Source organism: Peromyscus californicus, unplaced genomic scaffold (assembly GCF_007827085.1).
Source record: "Peromyscus californicus insignis strain IS unplaced genomic scaffold, ASM782708v3 Scaffold_1__1_contigs__length_55948999, whole genome shotgun sequence".
NCBI lineage: Eukaryota > Metazoa > Chordata > Mammalia > Rodentia > Cricetidae > Peromyscus > Peromyscus californicus.
The window spans coordinates 2,197,123-2,215,795 of record NW_026294492.1 but is presented as its reverse complement, the minus strand read 5'-3'; the positions used below and the strand labels follow the sequence as shown (position 1 = coordinate 2,215,795).

Sequence of the window (18,673 nt, the reverse complement as noted above, 5' to 3'; positions counted from 1 at the left end):
TCAGTGTGGGATGAGAAAAATTTCTAAATTTAAATATTGCTTTTTAAAAACTAGGAAAGAAGATAAGAAGACTGTTTGAAAACTGAACACAGGCATTCTCTGATTTCCAAAGCTAAGACAAATTGTCCAGTGAGAAGTAATGGTAAGTGCACAGCTCATCTGCTTGCACTCAGAGGACATCATTCATTCTGCCCATGACACCACAGGAGTGATTAAAATGTCCTTCTCTCCAGCAGTGACATTCACTTATCTGTAAATTACAATCTTAGAACGCTCTGATGAGATGTAGGAAAATATATTCAGAAGCTCTCTCCTCCTTAAAGACAGTAGGAATTCCTTTAGGACACAATTAAACACCATGGTCTTTTTATAAATACACCCCTGTCTTGAAGATACTTTCTGGTTAGGACCTGCAGTAAGATTTCCCATGACCTTAACATTTTCAATGTATGGAGAGAAAAATGCAAGCATGTATACCAGGAATAATCACAGACGGTAGAAACACAGAAAGTAGATGGATTACAATCATACATGGCTTGTGTGTGACTTTAGAGATGTACTGGAGAATGAAGTCATGCTTCAAGTGAGGCCTGTCTGTCATCAAGACAGGCTACAGTGTTTTGTTTTTTGTTTTTTTTTTAAAGGCCAAATAGAGGGAAGGGGAAGGGCTGCCCCTTACCATGGAAAGGTCTGTTCACCTTACCAGCTCCCACGGGCTGCAGAGATGGCCACCGACAACTTCACCAACAATCAAAGAAAAGCAGACTCTGAAAGCAGTTGTCCCCGACTTTTTAAAAAAACCAGTGTCTTCCTTTTTTCTCTAACAAAGTCTTATCTTCTTAATATCTTGCTACGTAACCCCGACTGGTCTCCAACACAAAACTTTCCTACCTCAGCCTCAGATTGTTGGAATTACAGGCATGTGTTGATATGCTGAGCTACGTAAAGCTTTTAATCACAGGAATAATTGGAGAATCATTTCAGTAAGAGAATCAATGGGACATTAGATTGACATTTACTGAAAATTAAACCCTAACTGTTATGTATATAGTACTCTGCAGCACGTGAGTCACTGACCTTTCTGAGAACACATACTGGAACGCGCTGAGAGGAGTGGTAACTCTGGGACACACTGCTGCTGGCAGGCCAGGCTCCGGCTGATAAACGGCTGCCATGGTGACAGCTGCTTGCCTCTGTTACAGGACAAGATCTCAGCTGGGGTTCTGGACTCTTCCAGGTTATCGAGTGAAGGCGTGTGTTTCTGGTTGACCACACAACTGTTCTAGAACAAGCAGTGTACAGAGGAGGGAGGCGGGGAGGGTTTAGCCTCTCACTCTGGAACAGCTGGGACTTTATCCTGGGCACAAAAGGCCCGAGGGATTCCTGGTGGTGACTGAACCTGGGAACGGGCGGCTGTCTGTGGAGGGTGCAAGTGGCGAGACGGAGGAAACAGGAGCCAACTTCACTGCCAGTGTCAGGAAAACTGGGCTATCCTGTTAGGACCAAAGATGCTGAGGAAGAGCCCCCTCAGGTCAGTAAGTCTGGGGTGCGAAATTTTAAAAAATACAGTGCCAAATCTCTAAATCTGAGTACACTGTGAAGGTGTGACTCCAGAGAGCGAGCGCTAGCCAACTTATGCTGTCTTTCCTCAGAGCCAAAAGACTGATGTGTTTGCTGAATAAACACACGTAAGCTGAAGAAACAACATGGAATTTGCTTCAAGTCCATCAGAAACAGACACACAGATACACAGACAGATGGACACACACACATACACACACACACTCACTCACACACTCACCATTTCTGGACACAGCCCAGTTCTAGTAATTACTCTGTAAAGCATAAACCCCAGTGCACACAGTTGGTGATTCAGAAATACTACGTCATGTGACAGGAAGTCATCAATAATCAAAGTCCATCAGAAAGCATGGTATTCAGGGGCTGTGCAGAACACGAGGACTTGGGCACCACTGGGACACACTAGGGCATTTGGGTGGGATTAGTTCCCCCACTCCCACCCTCCACCCCCTTTTAGGGGAAAAGGTTTATTTGAGCTTATAGTTTCAAATTACAGTCTACCACAGTGAGAAAGGCATGGAGGTTGGGGCGACTCTGTCCTTTGTGGTGGAGGCCCCTCCCTCATTTTGTGGATTAAGAAGCAGTCAGTTTAAAAAAAACAAAAGACTCCCCAAATCTCAAAACTACGATTTTTAAGACAGGGTTTCACGTTGCCTGGGCTAGCCTTGACCTCACTGTGTAGCTCAGGATGACTTTGAACTTGTCTTCTGGCCTTCACCTCTCCAGTGCTGGTGTTCTGGCACACGTGTGTGCCACAACATCTACCTCAGTTTTCTAAACTGTTTTAAAAAAGAAAAGCTCACATACCTCTCTTCTTTGGCCCCAGAAGGATAAAAAGTCTTTTTTTTTTTCAAAGTAAGACTTTTGTATCTTTGAGTCCACACAAAGCCTGGACATGGTGGAAGTGCTGTGCCCCAGGGTAAGTAAATTTCTGTGCCCTCACCTGCCAGAGGTTACAGATTTTTTGAGAGGTGTCCTGAGTCACAGTCAGGGAGTGGAGGATGTCTTATCTTTAACAGCAGCTCTTAACAAAGCAGTGTGGCTTTTTCCCTTCATGGACGGGTCCTCTTGAATTCAGAAGCCCAAGCCACATGAAGGATTTTTTTCCCTTTAAAATTTTTTTAAAAAATTATCATTGTATCAGTCAGGGTTCTCTAGAGTCACAGAGCTTATGGAATGAATACATGTATAAAGGGAATTTATTGGAATGACTTACAGGCTGCAGTTCAACTAATCCAACAGTGGCTAGCTGTGAACAGAAAGTCCAAGAATCTAGTTGTTGCTCAGTCCCCCAAGGCTGAGTGTCTCACCGGGTCACAGCAATAGCAGAATAACTGAAATAGTTCTCCTGAAAAATTAGTGTAACAAAGCAAGAAACCCACCTGTCACTCAAAGTTTAAAAGTGAGTGAATCCTTTAGACTGTCCATCATAATTAGGAGAGCGTCTGAACAGTCAGAGCAAGTGCTTGACCTTTATTTCCGAAGTCAAACACATCATTTCCCGGATCCCTTCACATGGCACGCCCACTGACCGCTTGGACACGGGCACCACGGAGGAGCGACACCAGAGTTCATGAATGAGGCAGGGGAAGGAGGAGCTGTCTGAGTCTGAGATAAGGCTACCATTTGAGAGTACTCTGTTACCAGAAGGCTGCCTGAGGATTCCTACAGGACGTATGTGGGATCAACTTCCGAGACTTTGCCCCCGATAATCCAGAAAAACAAGCAGCACTGCTGAAGCTCTCCCACAAGTTAGGAATTCACTGGAGAGAGGTCAGGTTGTGCAGGGATGATGGTGCAGGGCTAGCAGATCAGAGAGAGCTGTTCACAGAAAGACTTAGGAATTCACCAGTTAAACAGCAGAGCAGAGCAAATGGAGCACATCTGAAAAGACCATAAAAGCTGTGACGCAGGCCTGCTGCTGCCATAGAGTGAGGAGGAAGGTGACGCAGGCCTGTTGTCATAGAGGAGGAAGGTGACGCAGGCCTGCTGCTGTCATAGAGTGAGGAGGAAGGTGACAAAGGCCTGTTGTCATAGAGTGAGGAGGAAGGTGATGAAGGCCTGTTGTCATAGAGGAGGAGGAAGGTGACGCAGGCCTGTTGTCATAGAGGAGGAAGGTGACGCAGGCCTGTTGTTATAGTGAGGAGGAAGGTGACGCAGGCCTGTTGTCATAGAGGAGGAAGGTGACGCAGGCCTGTTGTTATAGTGAGGAGGAAGGTGATGAAGGCCTGTTGTTATAGTGAGGAGGAAGGTGACGCAGGCCTGTTGTTATAGTGAGGAGGAAGGTGACGCAGGCCTGTTGTCATAGAGGAGGAAGGTGACGCAGGCCTGTTGTCATAGAGTGAGGAGGAAGGTGATGAAGGCCTGTTGTCTTAAGAGTCTGAGGATCACTCAAGCCTGTGACTCAGAGCCAGTCTGAGGGACAGAGTGAGACTCTGCCTCAAAAAATAAAAATGAACAAACAAGCAAAACAAACTATCTGCATTTGTTGTAGCTAACGGGAGTCTCTGCTGTCTGCAGTCTCAAATGAACTTCCAATGAGCATCACGGTGACGGAGTGCTTTCTGCTGCCCAGGACGGACACGGAACCCAACCACACTTTCTGTGCAACAGCGTTTGGTGCTGTCTTCAGAGCAACTCACTTCCGGGGTGGAGGGTGGGGGTGGGGGTGCAAAGACTATGAAGGAAGCCAGGCCTTATCAAAGATGCTGAAATCAGCGTGTGTTACTTACAATGAGCTGCTTCAGACCCACGAAAGACTGTTCCACCGAGCTGGCAGTCAAGACTTGTCTCCTCGCTGCAGCCTTCTCACCCAGGAAGCGAAGCATCAGGTCCTTAACTGCATCTCCCTAGAGAGAGTGTGGGAAAGAGAGGCGGAGATGATGAGATGATGTTCATGGGCTCTGCACAGGAAAGCTGCAATCAGCCAGAGGCTAAGCCATAACTTCTAGAAGATTCCTAGTCTTACAGATCGGGGCTTATGGCAGAGACTACAACCTGGCCAGGACAGGGGCTTTCATGCATGGGCTCAGGAGAGAGAGGGCCTCCATGAGGTGGCACACTGAAGACAGGGGCCTGTGGTCACTCAGAGAAGCACCGTGTGGGAGACTGAACAGGGCTGCACCCACATCGCACCAGTTCCTCAGGCTTACTGGAATGCTGTGTGTGTGTGTGTGTGTGTGTGTGTGTGAAGTTACCTCCACACTGGTGGCCCCTTCTTAATACTAAGTTCACAGCCAAGCCCAAGGTGAACAGGGCTCTGTTCCAGCCTTGTACTGGAGCTCTGGGCTTGAGGAGCTGGAGGACATGCTCTAAGACTATTTCTGCACCAGGGCAATTTTTGTCTCCCAACTTGATTCTTCTGGTTGTGTCCACCCAGGGTCAGGGTGGAGGACATTAGGTGTTACTTCAAGCCTTTTACTTCCTTTAAAAGAGAAGTCACAGAAAATAGGGGGTGGAGGGGGGGAGAAGGTTCATGTAAGCTGCCCAGGGGGAAAGAACCTAGGACTTGAATGACAGGGAAAACCTAACTGGAATGAGGCGTGGCACATGCTGAGTCTCATGATAGTTCTGTTCAAACTCCTGATGCTCCAAGGCTACCTAACGGAGGTGACTGATGTACCAAGTCAGCAACAAATGGGGACAAGTATTCATTATGCTCACACCAAGAAGCTGGTTCAGCACAGACCTTGGTGTGCAGAGGCTGAGGGGAACCCAGACCTGCCTGCTGAAGATGATGCTTCCTGTCCTGTTGACGCTGTCTGCTCTTTAGGCACCTAGAGAGGTAGGCTGGCAGCCTCAGTGGGAGGGTCATGTGGGCTCCATGTTGTTTCTGGCCCTGTGTGGTAGGTGAGCCTGGTGCTTAAAGGGGCCAGGCCATGCATCTTCCTATACTAGGGCAAAATTTAGTAGCAGCAACTCTGTAATTTCTGCTTTTAGAGAATAAGGTAAAATATTTCAATTATCACAGCTGCAAGAGTAGCTGCGTGATCTACAAGTGATGTTTAAAGGGCAAATAAAAGGGCTAAAATGTGTGATCTCAAGAACTGTAAAACTGCCACCTGTGCCAGATACAGAGAATTCCTGGAGCTGGGGGGCAGAGAGCTGGGCAAAAAAGCAAACTCAAATCTGAACGCCAGGTCGAGCAGGCAGACACATGTCTTCCATCCCAGTGGCATTCCCCATCAAGGAATTCACACCATAAACATCTTTTATCCTTAAAATTCTTTTCCTTAAAGTTCAGTTAGTGGAGCCTGTAAGATGGCCTGGCAGGTAACAGTGCTTCTCTCCAGGCCAGCCTGGTGACCCGAGTTCAGTCCTTGGAATCATGTAAAGGTGGAGGAGAGAACCAACTCTATGAAGTTGTCTCTGACCTCATCTATGCTCTGTGGAACATGCGCACGTGCGCGCGCACACACACACTGCACACACAACACAGTACACACTAATAAATAATGTAAAAACTAAAAAAGAGGTTAGTTAGGACAGGCGACTCTTGGGGTAGAAAGGTATGTCTGGGGAATCAATGTTTTAGCTGTCTCCACATATCTAATGACAAACCGGTGTCTGCCGTGTCCCTAATCAAGGTGAAGATGGCGAGTGAGGTGCTGGAGAGGTATACTTTATGTCCCTTATGGTCACCAGGATGAGGAGGAAGCTAGGCTGCTGCAGTGGGGCTGGGATCCAGCTGGAACCTGAGGTCCCCTTAGCCCAGGGAAGGATGGAGGTCATGGAGGAAAAGCCATGAGCATGCCACACCATTCTCTCGAGGGGCATGAGCTGCTCTTGAAGGTCAGGGTGCAAGGGACTGAGCTCCGGTCTTCTGAGAAAAACAAGTGATTGTGATCGATCACTGAGCCATCTCTCCAGCCCAGCCCCATGGCTGATTTGAGATTTAAATCTTGTTCTTTTTAGATCTATTTATTTTATATGCAGGAGTGTATTGCCTGCATGTATGCATGTGCACGCCTGGTGCCCGAAGAGGTCAGAAGGAGGCGTCAGATCCCTTGGAACTGGAGTTATGGATGGCTGTGAGCTGCCACGTAGGTGCTGGGAACTGAACTGTCCTCAGAAGGGCCATCAAGTGCCCTTAACCATTGAGCCATCGATCCACCCCAGAGTGATTAAATCTTAAGAGCAATCTGGGAGGAAGCAGACAAGAGCTACTGAGGAGCAGGGGTGAGAACTGCGAAGCTCCCCAGAAGATAGTAACGAAGCATCCCTGGTGCCTTTAACCACGACGATGTAACAGGATTTCAAGCTAACGACAGCTGGGAGATTCCAGATGGACTAATAGGCCTATAATAAAAAATTAGGGTTTCGGCTTTCAGACACCATAAGAATACGTAATAGCAAGGTCCAGAAAAGGGAAAAATATTTGCTATATAAATATTGCTCACTTCCATTGGAACAGTTAAAGAGCTTTTAAAGTCAGCCAGTAACAGTAAGACAAATATCCATAGCATAAAAGACAAAAACATTTTTTTAAAAAGAATTTATGATACCTATTTTTTTAAGATTTATTTTTATTTTTTATTTGCGCTGGTGTTTTGCCTGCATGTATATCTGTGTTAGGGTGCCAGATGCCCTGGAACTTTTTTTTTAACAGACAACTTTACAAATTGGTATCTGAGGGCTGGCAGGATGGCTCAGTGGGTGAAGATGGTCCCAGGCCTGACGACCTGGGCTTGATCCTCAGGCCCCACACGGTAGAAGAAGAGAGCGCTTCTACAAACCGTCCACTGATGTCCATATGCGCTGCCTCCCAACAAACAAGTAAATAAATGTAAGGAAAAAAAAGATTAAAAAATAGCCTATATACCAAAAAGTTTCACAACAGAAGTGACTAGTGAATGCAAATTCAAATTCCAAGAAAAGAGCACTACACAGCCACCAGGATTGTAAAGTAAAACAACCACCACCACATGTCCCCAAATTTCCTAGAACAACCACACAATGCTGAAGAGAGCATAAACTGATACATCTGTTTTGGAAGCCAGTTCAGCTACTTATTACACAGTCAAGCACACATTCTCCATAGACAAGGAGAACAAGGGCATACACCCACACACAGGCTCTGCACAAATGCTACGTCACTCAGGCTGGCCTTGAACTCCCAGTGCTCTGCTTCGGCTTCCCTGCTGCTAGAATCACTTGCACTCAACACACCTTACTTGTAACATGGTTATTTTGCTAAATTACTAATAGGAGCATGAGTGTGCGTGACACACATACAGAGGGACATAGACATTGGCTGCATGATGAGTTTCACTTGATCTGAAACCCTGCCTACAGTTTCCAATGATTCAATACAGGGCAGATCTGGAACCTACTTACATGCTGGACACACCTGCAGGTGCAGCCACGGGATGCATGCACGTGTGCACTATGGCAGGTGCAGCCACGGGATGCATGCATGTGTGCACTATGGCAGGTGCAGCCATACGGTTTGCTAGTTCAGCAACAGCATTGACTACAGATTTGAAAACCCGACTTCTTGTGTCAGGGGAAGTCATAGCAGAAGAGACTTAACCATAAATCTCTGCTTTCACCGTCTAGGAATATAATGCCTTACCTTTGCCTACCTAACTGATCTGAAGGCTGGAGTGGTCAAGTGGTTGAGTCTTGGGCCAAGGGACACAGGGTAGGGTACACAGACTTTGTCCTCCAGTAGATAACCTGCCAAAGGCATGCTCAAGTGCCCCTTCCTCCCTCACTCTATGGGGTCGGGGAGTCACGACAAGTGGACATGCTTTTGTTAGGGTGGAACACAGTCCTGGTCACATGCAGCTGGCTTTTCTACCACAGGGACACAATCCTAGCCAATCCAGCCACTGTCACTTTTGTTGCCGCTGGACTGGGTTAATGCAGCTCAGCAGAAATTCCAACTCAAAGGTTCATTCACGTTTTGCCGTTCCACGTATCCCTCTGGGTCAGGCACGCTATTAGCAGAGCAAGCACCTGAAACAGCCCCTTCAAGGCAGAGTTCGTGCAATACTCATGCATCAGCAAGGGAACGTCTATGCACAGGTAGCTGTTGAGACCCTCAAAGAAGATCTGCATGCCCCCAAATACTTCATTCTCTACCAGCTGTTAAAATGAAACCGTTTGGTTAACTTGATTTCTAGCTCTGCTTTATTTTGTGTCTGTGTGAGGGAACACCACATGTGCAGTGTCTGCAGAGGCTAGAGGAGGGTGCCAGGTCCCTAGAGCTGGAGTTACAGGAGGTTGTGAGCCACCTGACCTGAGTGCTGGGAATCGAACTTGGGTCCTCTGCAAGAGCAGAAATCACTTTTAACCACAGAGCCACGACTCCAGTCTTCTAATTCTACTTTTAAAAGGAATATGGTTAAATATAAACTATGTTATTTATTTCATTTGATTATGCTTTTTTGAGGCAAGGTCTCATATAGCCCAATGTCTCAGTTGTTAGGGTTACTATTGCTGTGATGAAACACCATGACCCAAAGCAACTTGTGGGGAGGAAAGGGTTTATGTGGCTTATTCTTACATGTATAGTCCATCTCTGAGGGAAGTCAGGACAGCAACTCAAACAGGGCAGGATCCTGGAGGCAGGAGCTGATGCAGAGACCGTGGAGGGGCGCTGCTCACTGGCTTGCTCCCCGTGGCTTGCTCAGCCTGCTTTCTTATAGAACCCAGGACCACCAGCCCAGGGATGGCCCCACCCACAATGGCCTGGATCCTCCCCCATCCATCACTAATTGAGAAAATGCCCCACAGCTAGATCTCATAGAAGCATTTTCTCAATCGGGGTTACCTCCTTTCGGAGGACTCCAGCCTGTGCCAAGGTGAACTTGGTATTTAGGTTGAGCCTGAACTCTTGGTCCTCTTGCCTCCATTTCTCAGACACAGGGATACAGGTGTGTGCTACTATGCCTGGCTTCATCCTTCTTATAAAAGATATTTAATTGACACAAAACTTCCATGTATCCAGGTTGTCCAACCCACTGATTTAATATATGGATATGGTGTGCTGAATAACACAAATTAATTAAACACCATCACTACCCATAGCTACTGTGTGTGTGTGTGTGTGTGTGTGTGTGTGTGTGTGTGTGTCTGTCTGTCTGTCTGTCTGTCTGTCTGGTATTTAAAACCTGCTGTCATAAATTCTAAGTTAATTGTAGAGAACTCTAACTGGGCCATTATCCTGCACATTAGATCTCACCCACTTGGCTTTACCTCAAACTTGGTTCCCACAAACTTCTACTGCACTGTCTGCCAAGAGTTCATTCTGTTTGTTTGTTTGTTTACATGTAAGAATATGTGGTATGCTGGGTGGTGGTGGCGGTGGTGGCGGCGGTGGTGGCAGTGGCGGCGGTGGCGCACGCCTTTAATCCCAGAGCGAGTTCCAGGACAGCCAGGGCTGTTACACAGAAAACCTGTCTCAAACCCCACCCCCCAAAAAGAATATGTGGCATTTGTCTTTCTTTGAGTTATTTCATTTAATATCTCATCCTTCACGTTGTCTCATACTGTCAAAATGACAGGGGTCTCACCATTGTCTTCTCTGTAAAGACTGAGTAACAGTTACCTGCATGCACCCACCACATTCTCTTTATCTCTGGACCCAGAAATGGATACTCAGGCTGACTGTACCGCCCTATTATGAACTAGGCTGTAAAGAACATGGGAGTCCAACTTTCTCTATGCTACTGACTTCAGTTCTGCTTGGATCACGTGGAAATTTCAGTTTTAATATCTTGAAGTACCTCCAGGTTGCTTTCTATAATGGCTTACTGATTTCCATTCACTGCGGTCACTGCTATAGCCTGTCTTTCTGTTAACAACCATCCCAACAGGAATGAGGTGACATTTTTTGTGGTTTCATTTGCATTTTCCAGATGATTAGAGGCAACTTCCAGTTCTTCAGCTCAGACTAGATCTGAACACAATTTGTCATCTATAGGGTAGATATATATACAACATAACGTGAACCAGAGCACCCAGAACCACGGTGAGAGCACTTAGAATGGTGGCTGGTGCAGACATTACAGAAAATCTGTGCAGACGTTCTGTAAAAACAGAACTATTATATGAGGTGAATTTGGTGGCTCAGAACTGTGATCCCACACTTGGGAGGCTGAGACAGGAAGACTGTGAGTTTGTTGTTAGCCTGAGTTACCAGTAAGTTCAAGCACAACCTGGGCTATGCAGCAAAACCTGTCTCAAAACCACAAAACAACAACAACAAAACTACCATGTAATCCAGCTATGCCATTCCAGGTCTATCCTGGAGGGAAGTCAAGCACCTGAAGTCAGCACCACACAGAGATCCCCATCATCCACATGTACTGTAGAACAGCACAGAGATCCCCATCATCCACTTGTACTGCAGCACCCCACAGAGATCCCCATCATCCACATGTACTCTAGAACAATCCAGAGATCCTCATCGTCCACATGTACTGCAGCACAGCACAGAGATCCCTGTCATCCACATGTACTGCAGCACTCCACAGAGATCCCCATCATCCACATGTATTCTAGAACAATCCAGAGATCCCCATCATCCACATGTACTGCAGCACAGCACAGAGATTCCCATCATCCACATGTACTGCAGCACCCCAGAGATCCCCATCAACCACATGTACTGCAGCATCCCACAGAGATCCCTGCCATCCACATGTACTCCAGCACAGCACAGAGATTCCTGTCATCTACATATACTCCAGCATAGCACAGAAATCCCTGTCATCCACATGCACTGCAGCACAGCACAGCACAGAGATCCCTGCCATCGACATGTACTCCAGCACCCCACAGAGGTCCTTGTCATCCACATGCACTCCCACACTAGACCCACAACAGTCAAAGTGCAGAACCAGCCTAGATGCCATCAACAGATAAGTGGATAAAGATAGTCTATAAACACACTGGAGTTTTCTGCAGCCATAAAGGAGAACAAAGTCATGTCACTTGCAGGGAAATGTACCGAAATAAAGCAGAACCTGAAAGACAAATATTTCATGGTTCCTGTACAATGAGGAATCTACATTAAAAAATTAGAAGTAAATAATGTGATGGCAACAACTGATTTTTGGTTGTTTCTAATGGTTGCATAAGAAAATGCTACTCTACTATCCAGAAAACATCTGCATACCCGTTTATAAACATATAGCTGTACACACATATATGAATATAAAATAAGAGTTGTAATATAAAGCGGCAGGACAAAGTCCTTGATTCTGTTTTTCTTTCTAAAACAAAAACATTTTTCATGGGAAAAGATACAAGATATGAAAGTAGAAAGGGGACTTTATTGGGGGGAAGGCAAGGGAGGGGGAGCAAGAGAGGATAATAGGAAAGAGAAAAAAAACCTTATGTTCTCTTTCGTATGTGGAGCCAAGATTAACACACACGCACACCATGACAAGCAGAACGGACTTTGGAGGAGAGAGTTGGGTGGTGACAGAGAGGACAGGGGAGGAAGATGGGAGGTGAATGTGAGCACAGAACATGCTATCCGATGCTATGATACTGTTTGCTTGCTACACAGGATGAAAAGGAATGAATGTCATCTGTGCTGGCTAGTTTTATGTCACCTTGACACAGACTAGAGTCATCAGAGAGAAGGGAGCCCCATTTGAGAAAATGCCTCCAGAACATCAGGCTGCAGTCAACCTGCAGGGCATTTTCTTAACTAGTGATTGATGGGGGAGGGCCCTGCCCATTGTGGGTGGAGCCATCCCTGGGCTGGTGGTCCTGGGTTCTGAAAGAAAGCAGGCTGAGCAAGCCATGGGGAGCAAGCCAGTAAGCAGCACCCCTCCACGGCCTCTGCATCAGCTCCTGCCTCCAGGTTCCTGTCCTGCTTGAGTCCCTGTCCTGATGTCCTTTGATGATGAACTGTGATATGGAACCATGAGTGAAATAAACCCTTTCTTCCCCCAAGTTGCCTCTGGTCATGGTATTTTATCACAGTAATAGTCACCCTAACTAAGACACCATCCAGCAGAGCACTTGGATGAAAACATGCATGTCCTTGTGGGACGATACTACAGCTGAACACAGCTTTGCAAACATAACTCTAAGGCCTCACTAACTTAATTGGATTGCCAATGAAGTTGCTTAATAAATAAGTAATAGAAATTTATCCCATAACTAGGAGACTTTTAATTAGATAACTGAGATGAGCCACTTGGAAAACAAACCTCAGCGTGTTTTGGGAGCTGATTTAGAACAAAGGACACTGGAACCAAGGCAGTGTCAGAGGACAGCTGAGAGTTCCCGGAAGAAAGCCACGCCCACATTGAAGGCTCTGTAAGGTTGACTGATTAGAATGGTGGTTCTCAACCCTCCTAAAGCTTCAACCCTCTAAAACGGTTTCTCGTGTTGTGGTGACCCCTAACCATAAAATTGTTTTGGTTGCTACTTCGTAACTGTAATTTTGCTACTGCTATAAATCGTAATGTAAGTATCTGGGTTATCCACTGGTCTTAGGTGAGCCCTGTGAAAGAGCTATTTGAGAAGGAGCCACCACCCACAGGTTGAGAAATTGCAGAAGGCTGGAAAGTTCCAGACTCAGAACCATAGCCATCTAGAGATCTTCATTGCCTTAAGTCACCCACGATCCCGCACTGGGTCTGACCTAATCTCCCACTATCAAGTAAAACCTTTGAAATGCACTCTTTCCTTGTATAAAGATTTATTTTTAGTTGTGTGTGTGTGTGTGTGTGTGTGTGTGTGTGTGTGTGTGTGTGTGTCTGTCTGTCTGTCTGTCTGTCTGGGGGTGGGGGTGGGGTATGTGCACATGAGTGCAATGCTTGCAGATGCCAGAGGAGGGTATTGGCTCCTTTGGAGCTGCAGTTATAGGCAGCTGTGAGCTGCCTGATGTCGGTGCTGGGAACTGTGGAACTCTAGTCCTCTGGAATACCAAACACTACCAACCACTAAGCCATCTCTCCAGCCCTAGAATGCATTCTTTCTTTATTAATTTCTTCCAAAATTTGTTTACATTCTGCTCGGGAGGCTAGAGTTATAGCTGCTGCCAAGTCTCTGTTGCACACATTTCTAGAAAGAGGTGAAATGGGGTGAGAGATGGACACAGAAACATTCCACACCCTACCTGAATGTTGTCAAACTTGAGGCCAGGCATGGTGAGGTTCTCCTTGTCTATGAACACAGTGCCATATTGCTGGGTGGCTACCTTCATCAGGACCTCTCTGGTCTCCTGGCTGGGAAGCCACGCATCATTCCTCCGGTCCATCTCGCTCATGCTCAGGGCCGTGGCGAAGGGGTCGTCACTCCCGGCAAACACAGCCTGGATCTGTGAGAATGGCTTTGGAGACTCAGGGACATCCAGAGGTGCTGGGGAGACACCCAGTTCTGATCTCTCCATCCTTGTAGAGTATGATGGGCTGGTGGGACCTGGCGACTTTTCTCCCACAGGGCCAGTGAGTGAAGACAGCTTCTCTGGAACTGGGGAACCTGCATTGGGGTTACTGACTGAAATGAAAGGAGAAGTCGTGAAGGAGTCAAAGAAGTCAGAGGCCAAGGAATTGGAGCTCACTGTATCCCCAAAAAATGTACTCAGGCTGGGACTGGGCTGGACCATCGGAGGAGGGGTCTTGGCTGATGTCTCACTGGTACTACTGAAACTCGGAGATTTCACCATCTGGGACTCGAAGCCATCCTGCAGAAACAGGTGCGGCTGAGAGGGAGTCGCGGTGGCCTGGCTGAAGATGGTGCAGACAGGGACAGGCTCGTCTTTGGAGGAGGACTGACTGGACGACACTTCTGAGGTCCGTTCTTCTGGGTGGGCTTGGCCATCCCTGGGCCCCACGTCCCCCGCGCCCGCATTCTCCAGGGTGGGCATGCCCGTCACATCTTCCTGCGTCAAGTCTTCTTTCAGAGATGCTCTGCTATCAGGTGTCATGTCTGAAACGTCTCTGGGCGTATCGTCTCCATCGGTCTCACTGCCATTACTCAGGGTGTCCGTCACTTCTCTGTCTGCGACAGCGGGCAGCCCGCAATCGGTGGCACCTCCCGGGGGCTCCGCCACGTCCTGCAGACAGCCGAGGAGGTCACCCACGTCACCCTCGCTGTTGTTGGGAGAGTCGGAGATGAGCACGCTCTCCATCATGTGCTCATTGAGCTTATCTGCGAAGCTGCGGGAGTCTTCTGAGGACGGCTCCTTCTCTTCGGATCCAAACTCATCTCCACCAAGGTCGATGGTCTCCTCGTGATACACCAGCTGGCCCTCCTCCCCAGACACTGGCTCAGGGATATTTTCAGGCCCCGCCTGGGCTGGAGGAGATGCTTTACCTGGGTCTTGTTCACCATCTTTAGCTTCTTCCATGTTGCCTAAAGATAGAGACAGTCACAAATCACATCACTGTCTTTTTTTTTTTTCCTGAGAAAGGATCTCACATAACCTGGGTGGACTTGAACTCACCACCTCTGCAGTTCTGAGACGATGGGCTATGCTACTTTTATCTTGTTGCTCAGTGGAACAAAGGTTTTAAAAGTTCTGCATCCAAATGGTTCAAAATTAGAAATTTCTTTTTCTAGTTTATTTACTTATTTTTAATTGTGATAAAGTACACACAAATTTACTGCTCACCATCTTTAAGCGTGCAGTTCGGCAATGTTTAGTGCATTCTTGCTGTTCTCCAACCAACCTCTAGAATTTTGATCATCTTGCAAAACAAAAATTCTACACCCATTAAATCTACCCCACCCCATTCACACCAGGACAACTACCACCCTACTCTCGTCTTTTTTAGATTTCTAGGGACCTCACTTAAGTAGCTCATAAAGCACTCATCCACTGTAATGTATGTCGTTATCTGTGGAGCTGGAATACGCCCCCTCCCCCATCTCAGGCCCAACCACGTCTGCCTCATAGTGTTCTCCAAGGGCCCTTGTTTAGGTACAGGCTGAGGACAGCAACACACCGTGACAGTAAAAACATGTTCTTGAGCACAGCTAGAAGGTAACCATTGGCAACAGACACCGGGGAAACTCATCCATGGAGACTGCTCTGCCCAGGACCCTCAATCCAGACTTCCCCAGCAGACTCTGCAGGATGATGTCCTCTGCTCACTCTCTCAGTCAGACTACTTCGGTCTTCCCCGCTGGATGTTGTGAGCTCTGACTGGATGAGGCTTTGTTGCTTTTGATGACACTTGTTGCTTTTGTCTGCTGGGTGTTATTTGCTGTCTTTGCTTGCTAAATGCTCACTCATCCAAACTGCAAGCACGGCTACCGTAGCTCATTCTCCACACTGTACAGAACATCCACGCTGCAGCATGCATGGGCTTTCCTCCCCTACATGCTCACTCATCCAAACTGCAAGCATGGCTACCATAGCTCATTCTCCACACTGTACAGAACATCCATGCTGCAGCATGCATGGCGTTCCTTCCCTGTGACAGGAGGATAACACTGCACAGCAGGCATGTGGCAGCTGGTTTATCCCTTTACCCATTACCACACCCTTGGGTTTCTTCTAGCCTCTAGTGACGGTGCACACTGCTGCTGCGAACAGGATGTACGGACGCATCTTTGAGATTCTAATTTCAGTTCTTTGGTACATCCTATTCCAGTGCCCAGGGAGGGAAGTGCTAGGTCATAAGGTAATCATGGTTTTTGCTTGTGTGTGTGTGTGTGTGTGTGTGTGTGTGTGTGTGTGTGTTTCCAAGACAGGGTTTCTCTGTGTAGCCCTGGCTGTCCTGGAACTCACCCTGTAGACCTGGCTGGCCTTGAACTCAGAGGTCTGCTAACCTCTGCCTCCTGAGTGCTGGGATTAAAAACATATGCCATCACTGACTGACAGTAATCACCTTTCTATTTTAACAAGGAACTGTAGTTTTTCCACTTCAGCAGAACTCCTTTCTATTCCCTGTAACAGTGTACATATGCCCCAATTTTACTACATACTGGCTGGCTGACATTTATGTTTGTTTTGACTTAGCTTTTTTTGTTTTGGTTTGTTTGTTTTTGGAGAAAGGCGGTCTCTGTGTAATAGCCCTACCTGTCCTGGGAACTCAATTTGTAGACCAGGGTGGCCTCGAGCTCACAGAGATCTGCCTGCCTCTTCCCTCCAAGTCCTAGGATTAAAGGCGTGTGCTACCATGCCCGGCTTTACGTAGCTTTTTATTATGTGTGAGAATTTGTTTTTATAAATCAAGGACTTAGGGAACCTACGCTGGCCTTAAATGTTATGTAACAGAAGACGACCTCGAACTCCTGATCCTCCTGCCTTCACTTCCCAAATGCTGATACAGGCGCAGCACCAACACTCCGTTCTCTCCTTCCTTCCTTCTTTTCTTTTTGAGATGGGGGTCCCCCTATTTAGCCCAGGCTGACCTCAAACGTAGCAGTCTTCCTGAATCACTGTGCCCAGCCAACACTACTCACTCTTCCGTGCTCAGGTTAAGCCGGTCTGTTAAGGCACCCCGCGTCTGGCTAACAGCGTTGTCTAATTGTGGGGAGATGAGACACAGAGGACGGAAGGAGCAAAAGTTGGGGGTAAAACAAAAACGTACCATGAGCATTGCTATGCAAACACGGGCACCTACTAAGCATGCAGTGAACCTGGTCCTCACTTTGTACATGAGACACTGAGGCCTGGAGGGCGTGTACTTTGTCCAAAACCAGAAACCACAGGGGACACAGAGTTGGTTAAAGCCAAAAGGCAACCCCTGCTGGGGCCGCCACAGATGGGCAGGTGCCAGGCCGGCGTGGGGGCGAGCGGTGACGACGCGCGCGGACGCCGCCCTCCGTGGGAAGGTCGAGGGCCCCGGCGACCCCTCCGGACTGCGGCCCACTGCTCACCTGCCACCCGCCCCCGGGGGGCGGATCCCCCACGGCTGAAAAGGGTCCGAAGAGATGACTGAAGACCAGAAACCGACTCAAGATCCAAGTTCCCACGGGCTTATGCGCCTGCGCGGGCCGGCTGGTAAAGCCCGACTTCCGCATATGCTCAGTTCGGGAGCTCCTACTAGAAGCCGGAAGCCAGCACATTTCCGGTTCACGGGCGGTGGGCGGGACCTAAAGGCTCACTGTTTGGAGGACGAGAAGGGTGGGGCCCGGTGGTTGAATGAAATCATCTGTCCTTGGGGCTGACACCAACCAAGGATGCTTTTTCCCAGGGCTTTGTGTTTGTGCTCGCTGGGTCTCCACTTTCCCGACCCTGGGTCTGTGGCAGTGTGTGCTAACATCCATAGAGATGGGAGGTGTAGGAAGGGTCAAGAGTCAGCCCCGCTTGCTGGAGTTGGCTGGTGGAGTGTGGTTCTCAAGTCAGGGACTCTGCTTTCTTGGTTTCTAATGTAATCTCAGAAAAGGCCGCGACAGTGCCAAAATACAGCTCTCATCTCAAAGGGGATAAGGGTTTATTTTGGTGCCAACGATGAGTGACCATAGCTTGAGGACAGAGAGTCAGGTCATCTGAATTAAATTCTGGGGCCCGACATGGTAACAATTGGATGCACGTTTACAGTAAGAACAGGAAGTGAATCTATACACCTCTCGAGCACACTTTGGAAGCATTAGGTAGGTAGGTTACAGCAAAGGTCTCAGGTGCTGTCTGATGACATTGGTAGCTTTGGGATTGGTGGGAGCTAGTGGCCAGAGATTTCACCAGAAAGTCACAGCGTAAGCCACAGGGGTGGGCAAAGGATGACTACTAAGGGTAGCATCACATAAGCTGCTGCCATGAAGGTCAGTCCGAGATAGTGGGAAAAGTCACAAACACAGAGGAAACGTGTGTACATCCAGAACTCCTTAGAACCAGGCCAGTGAATTCCCTGTGATGCATTCTTATCTTCCAGCATTTTCCACGCCAGGACATAAGAGCCTTCCGTCTCTGGGAGCTCTGGGCAATGTAGATCACGGGCCTAGCTGCGTCTCTATGCTCCTTACTGCTCACCTACACCACTGCTGTCTTGGCTCAAGCTTGCAGCGTCTTATCTTTTTTCATTTTATTCAAACATTTTTTTTTTTGGCTGTTCAACTCTTTATTAGACCATCAGGTGTTTTAGACAGGCACTGTAACACAGTTTCAGAGTTAAACAAACACAACATAAACAAATGCAACACATCTTTGCCTCATCAAACAAATGTTCCA

General features: G+C 47.6%; 1 protein-coding gene across 1 annotated transcript in view; it reads right to left on the bottom strand.

Annotated features, from left to right (window-relative positions):
• Trappc12 (trafficking protein particle complex subunit 12) overlaps nucleotides 1–17,530 on the bottom strand; it is a 67,435-nt gene extending 49,905 nt beyond the window's left edge. The window contains exons 1-3 of the mRNA XM_052745764.1: nucleotides 17,383–17,530; nucleotides 13,670–14,907; nucleotides 4,314–4,430 (exon numbers count right to left, since the gene is read on the bottom strand). Coding sequence (XP_052601724.1) covers nucleotides 4,314–4,430; nucleotides 13,670–14,902 — 1,350 coding nt within the window. The 5' untranslated portion in view covers nucleotides 14,903–14,907; nucleotides 17,383–17,530. The remainder of the gene's footprint in view (nucleotides 1–4,313; nucleotides 4,431–13,669; nucleotides 14,908–17,382) is intronic.
• Nucleotides 17,531–18,673: the final 1,143 nt, after the last annotated feature.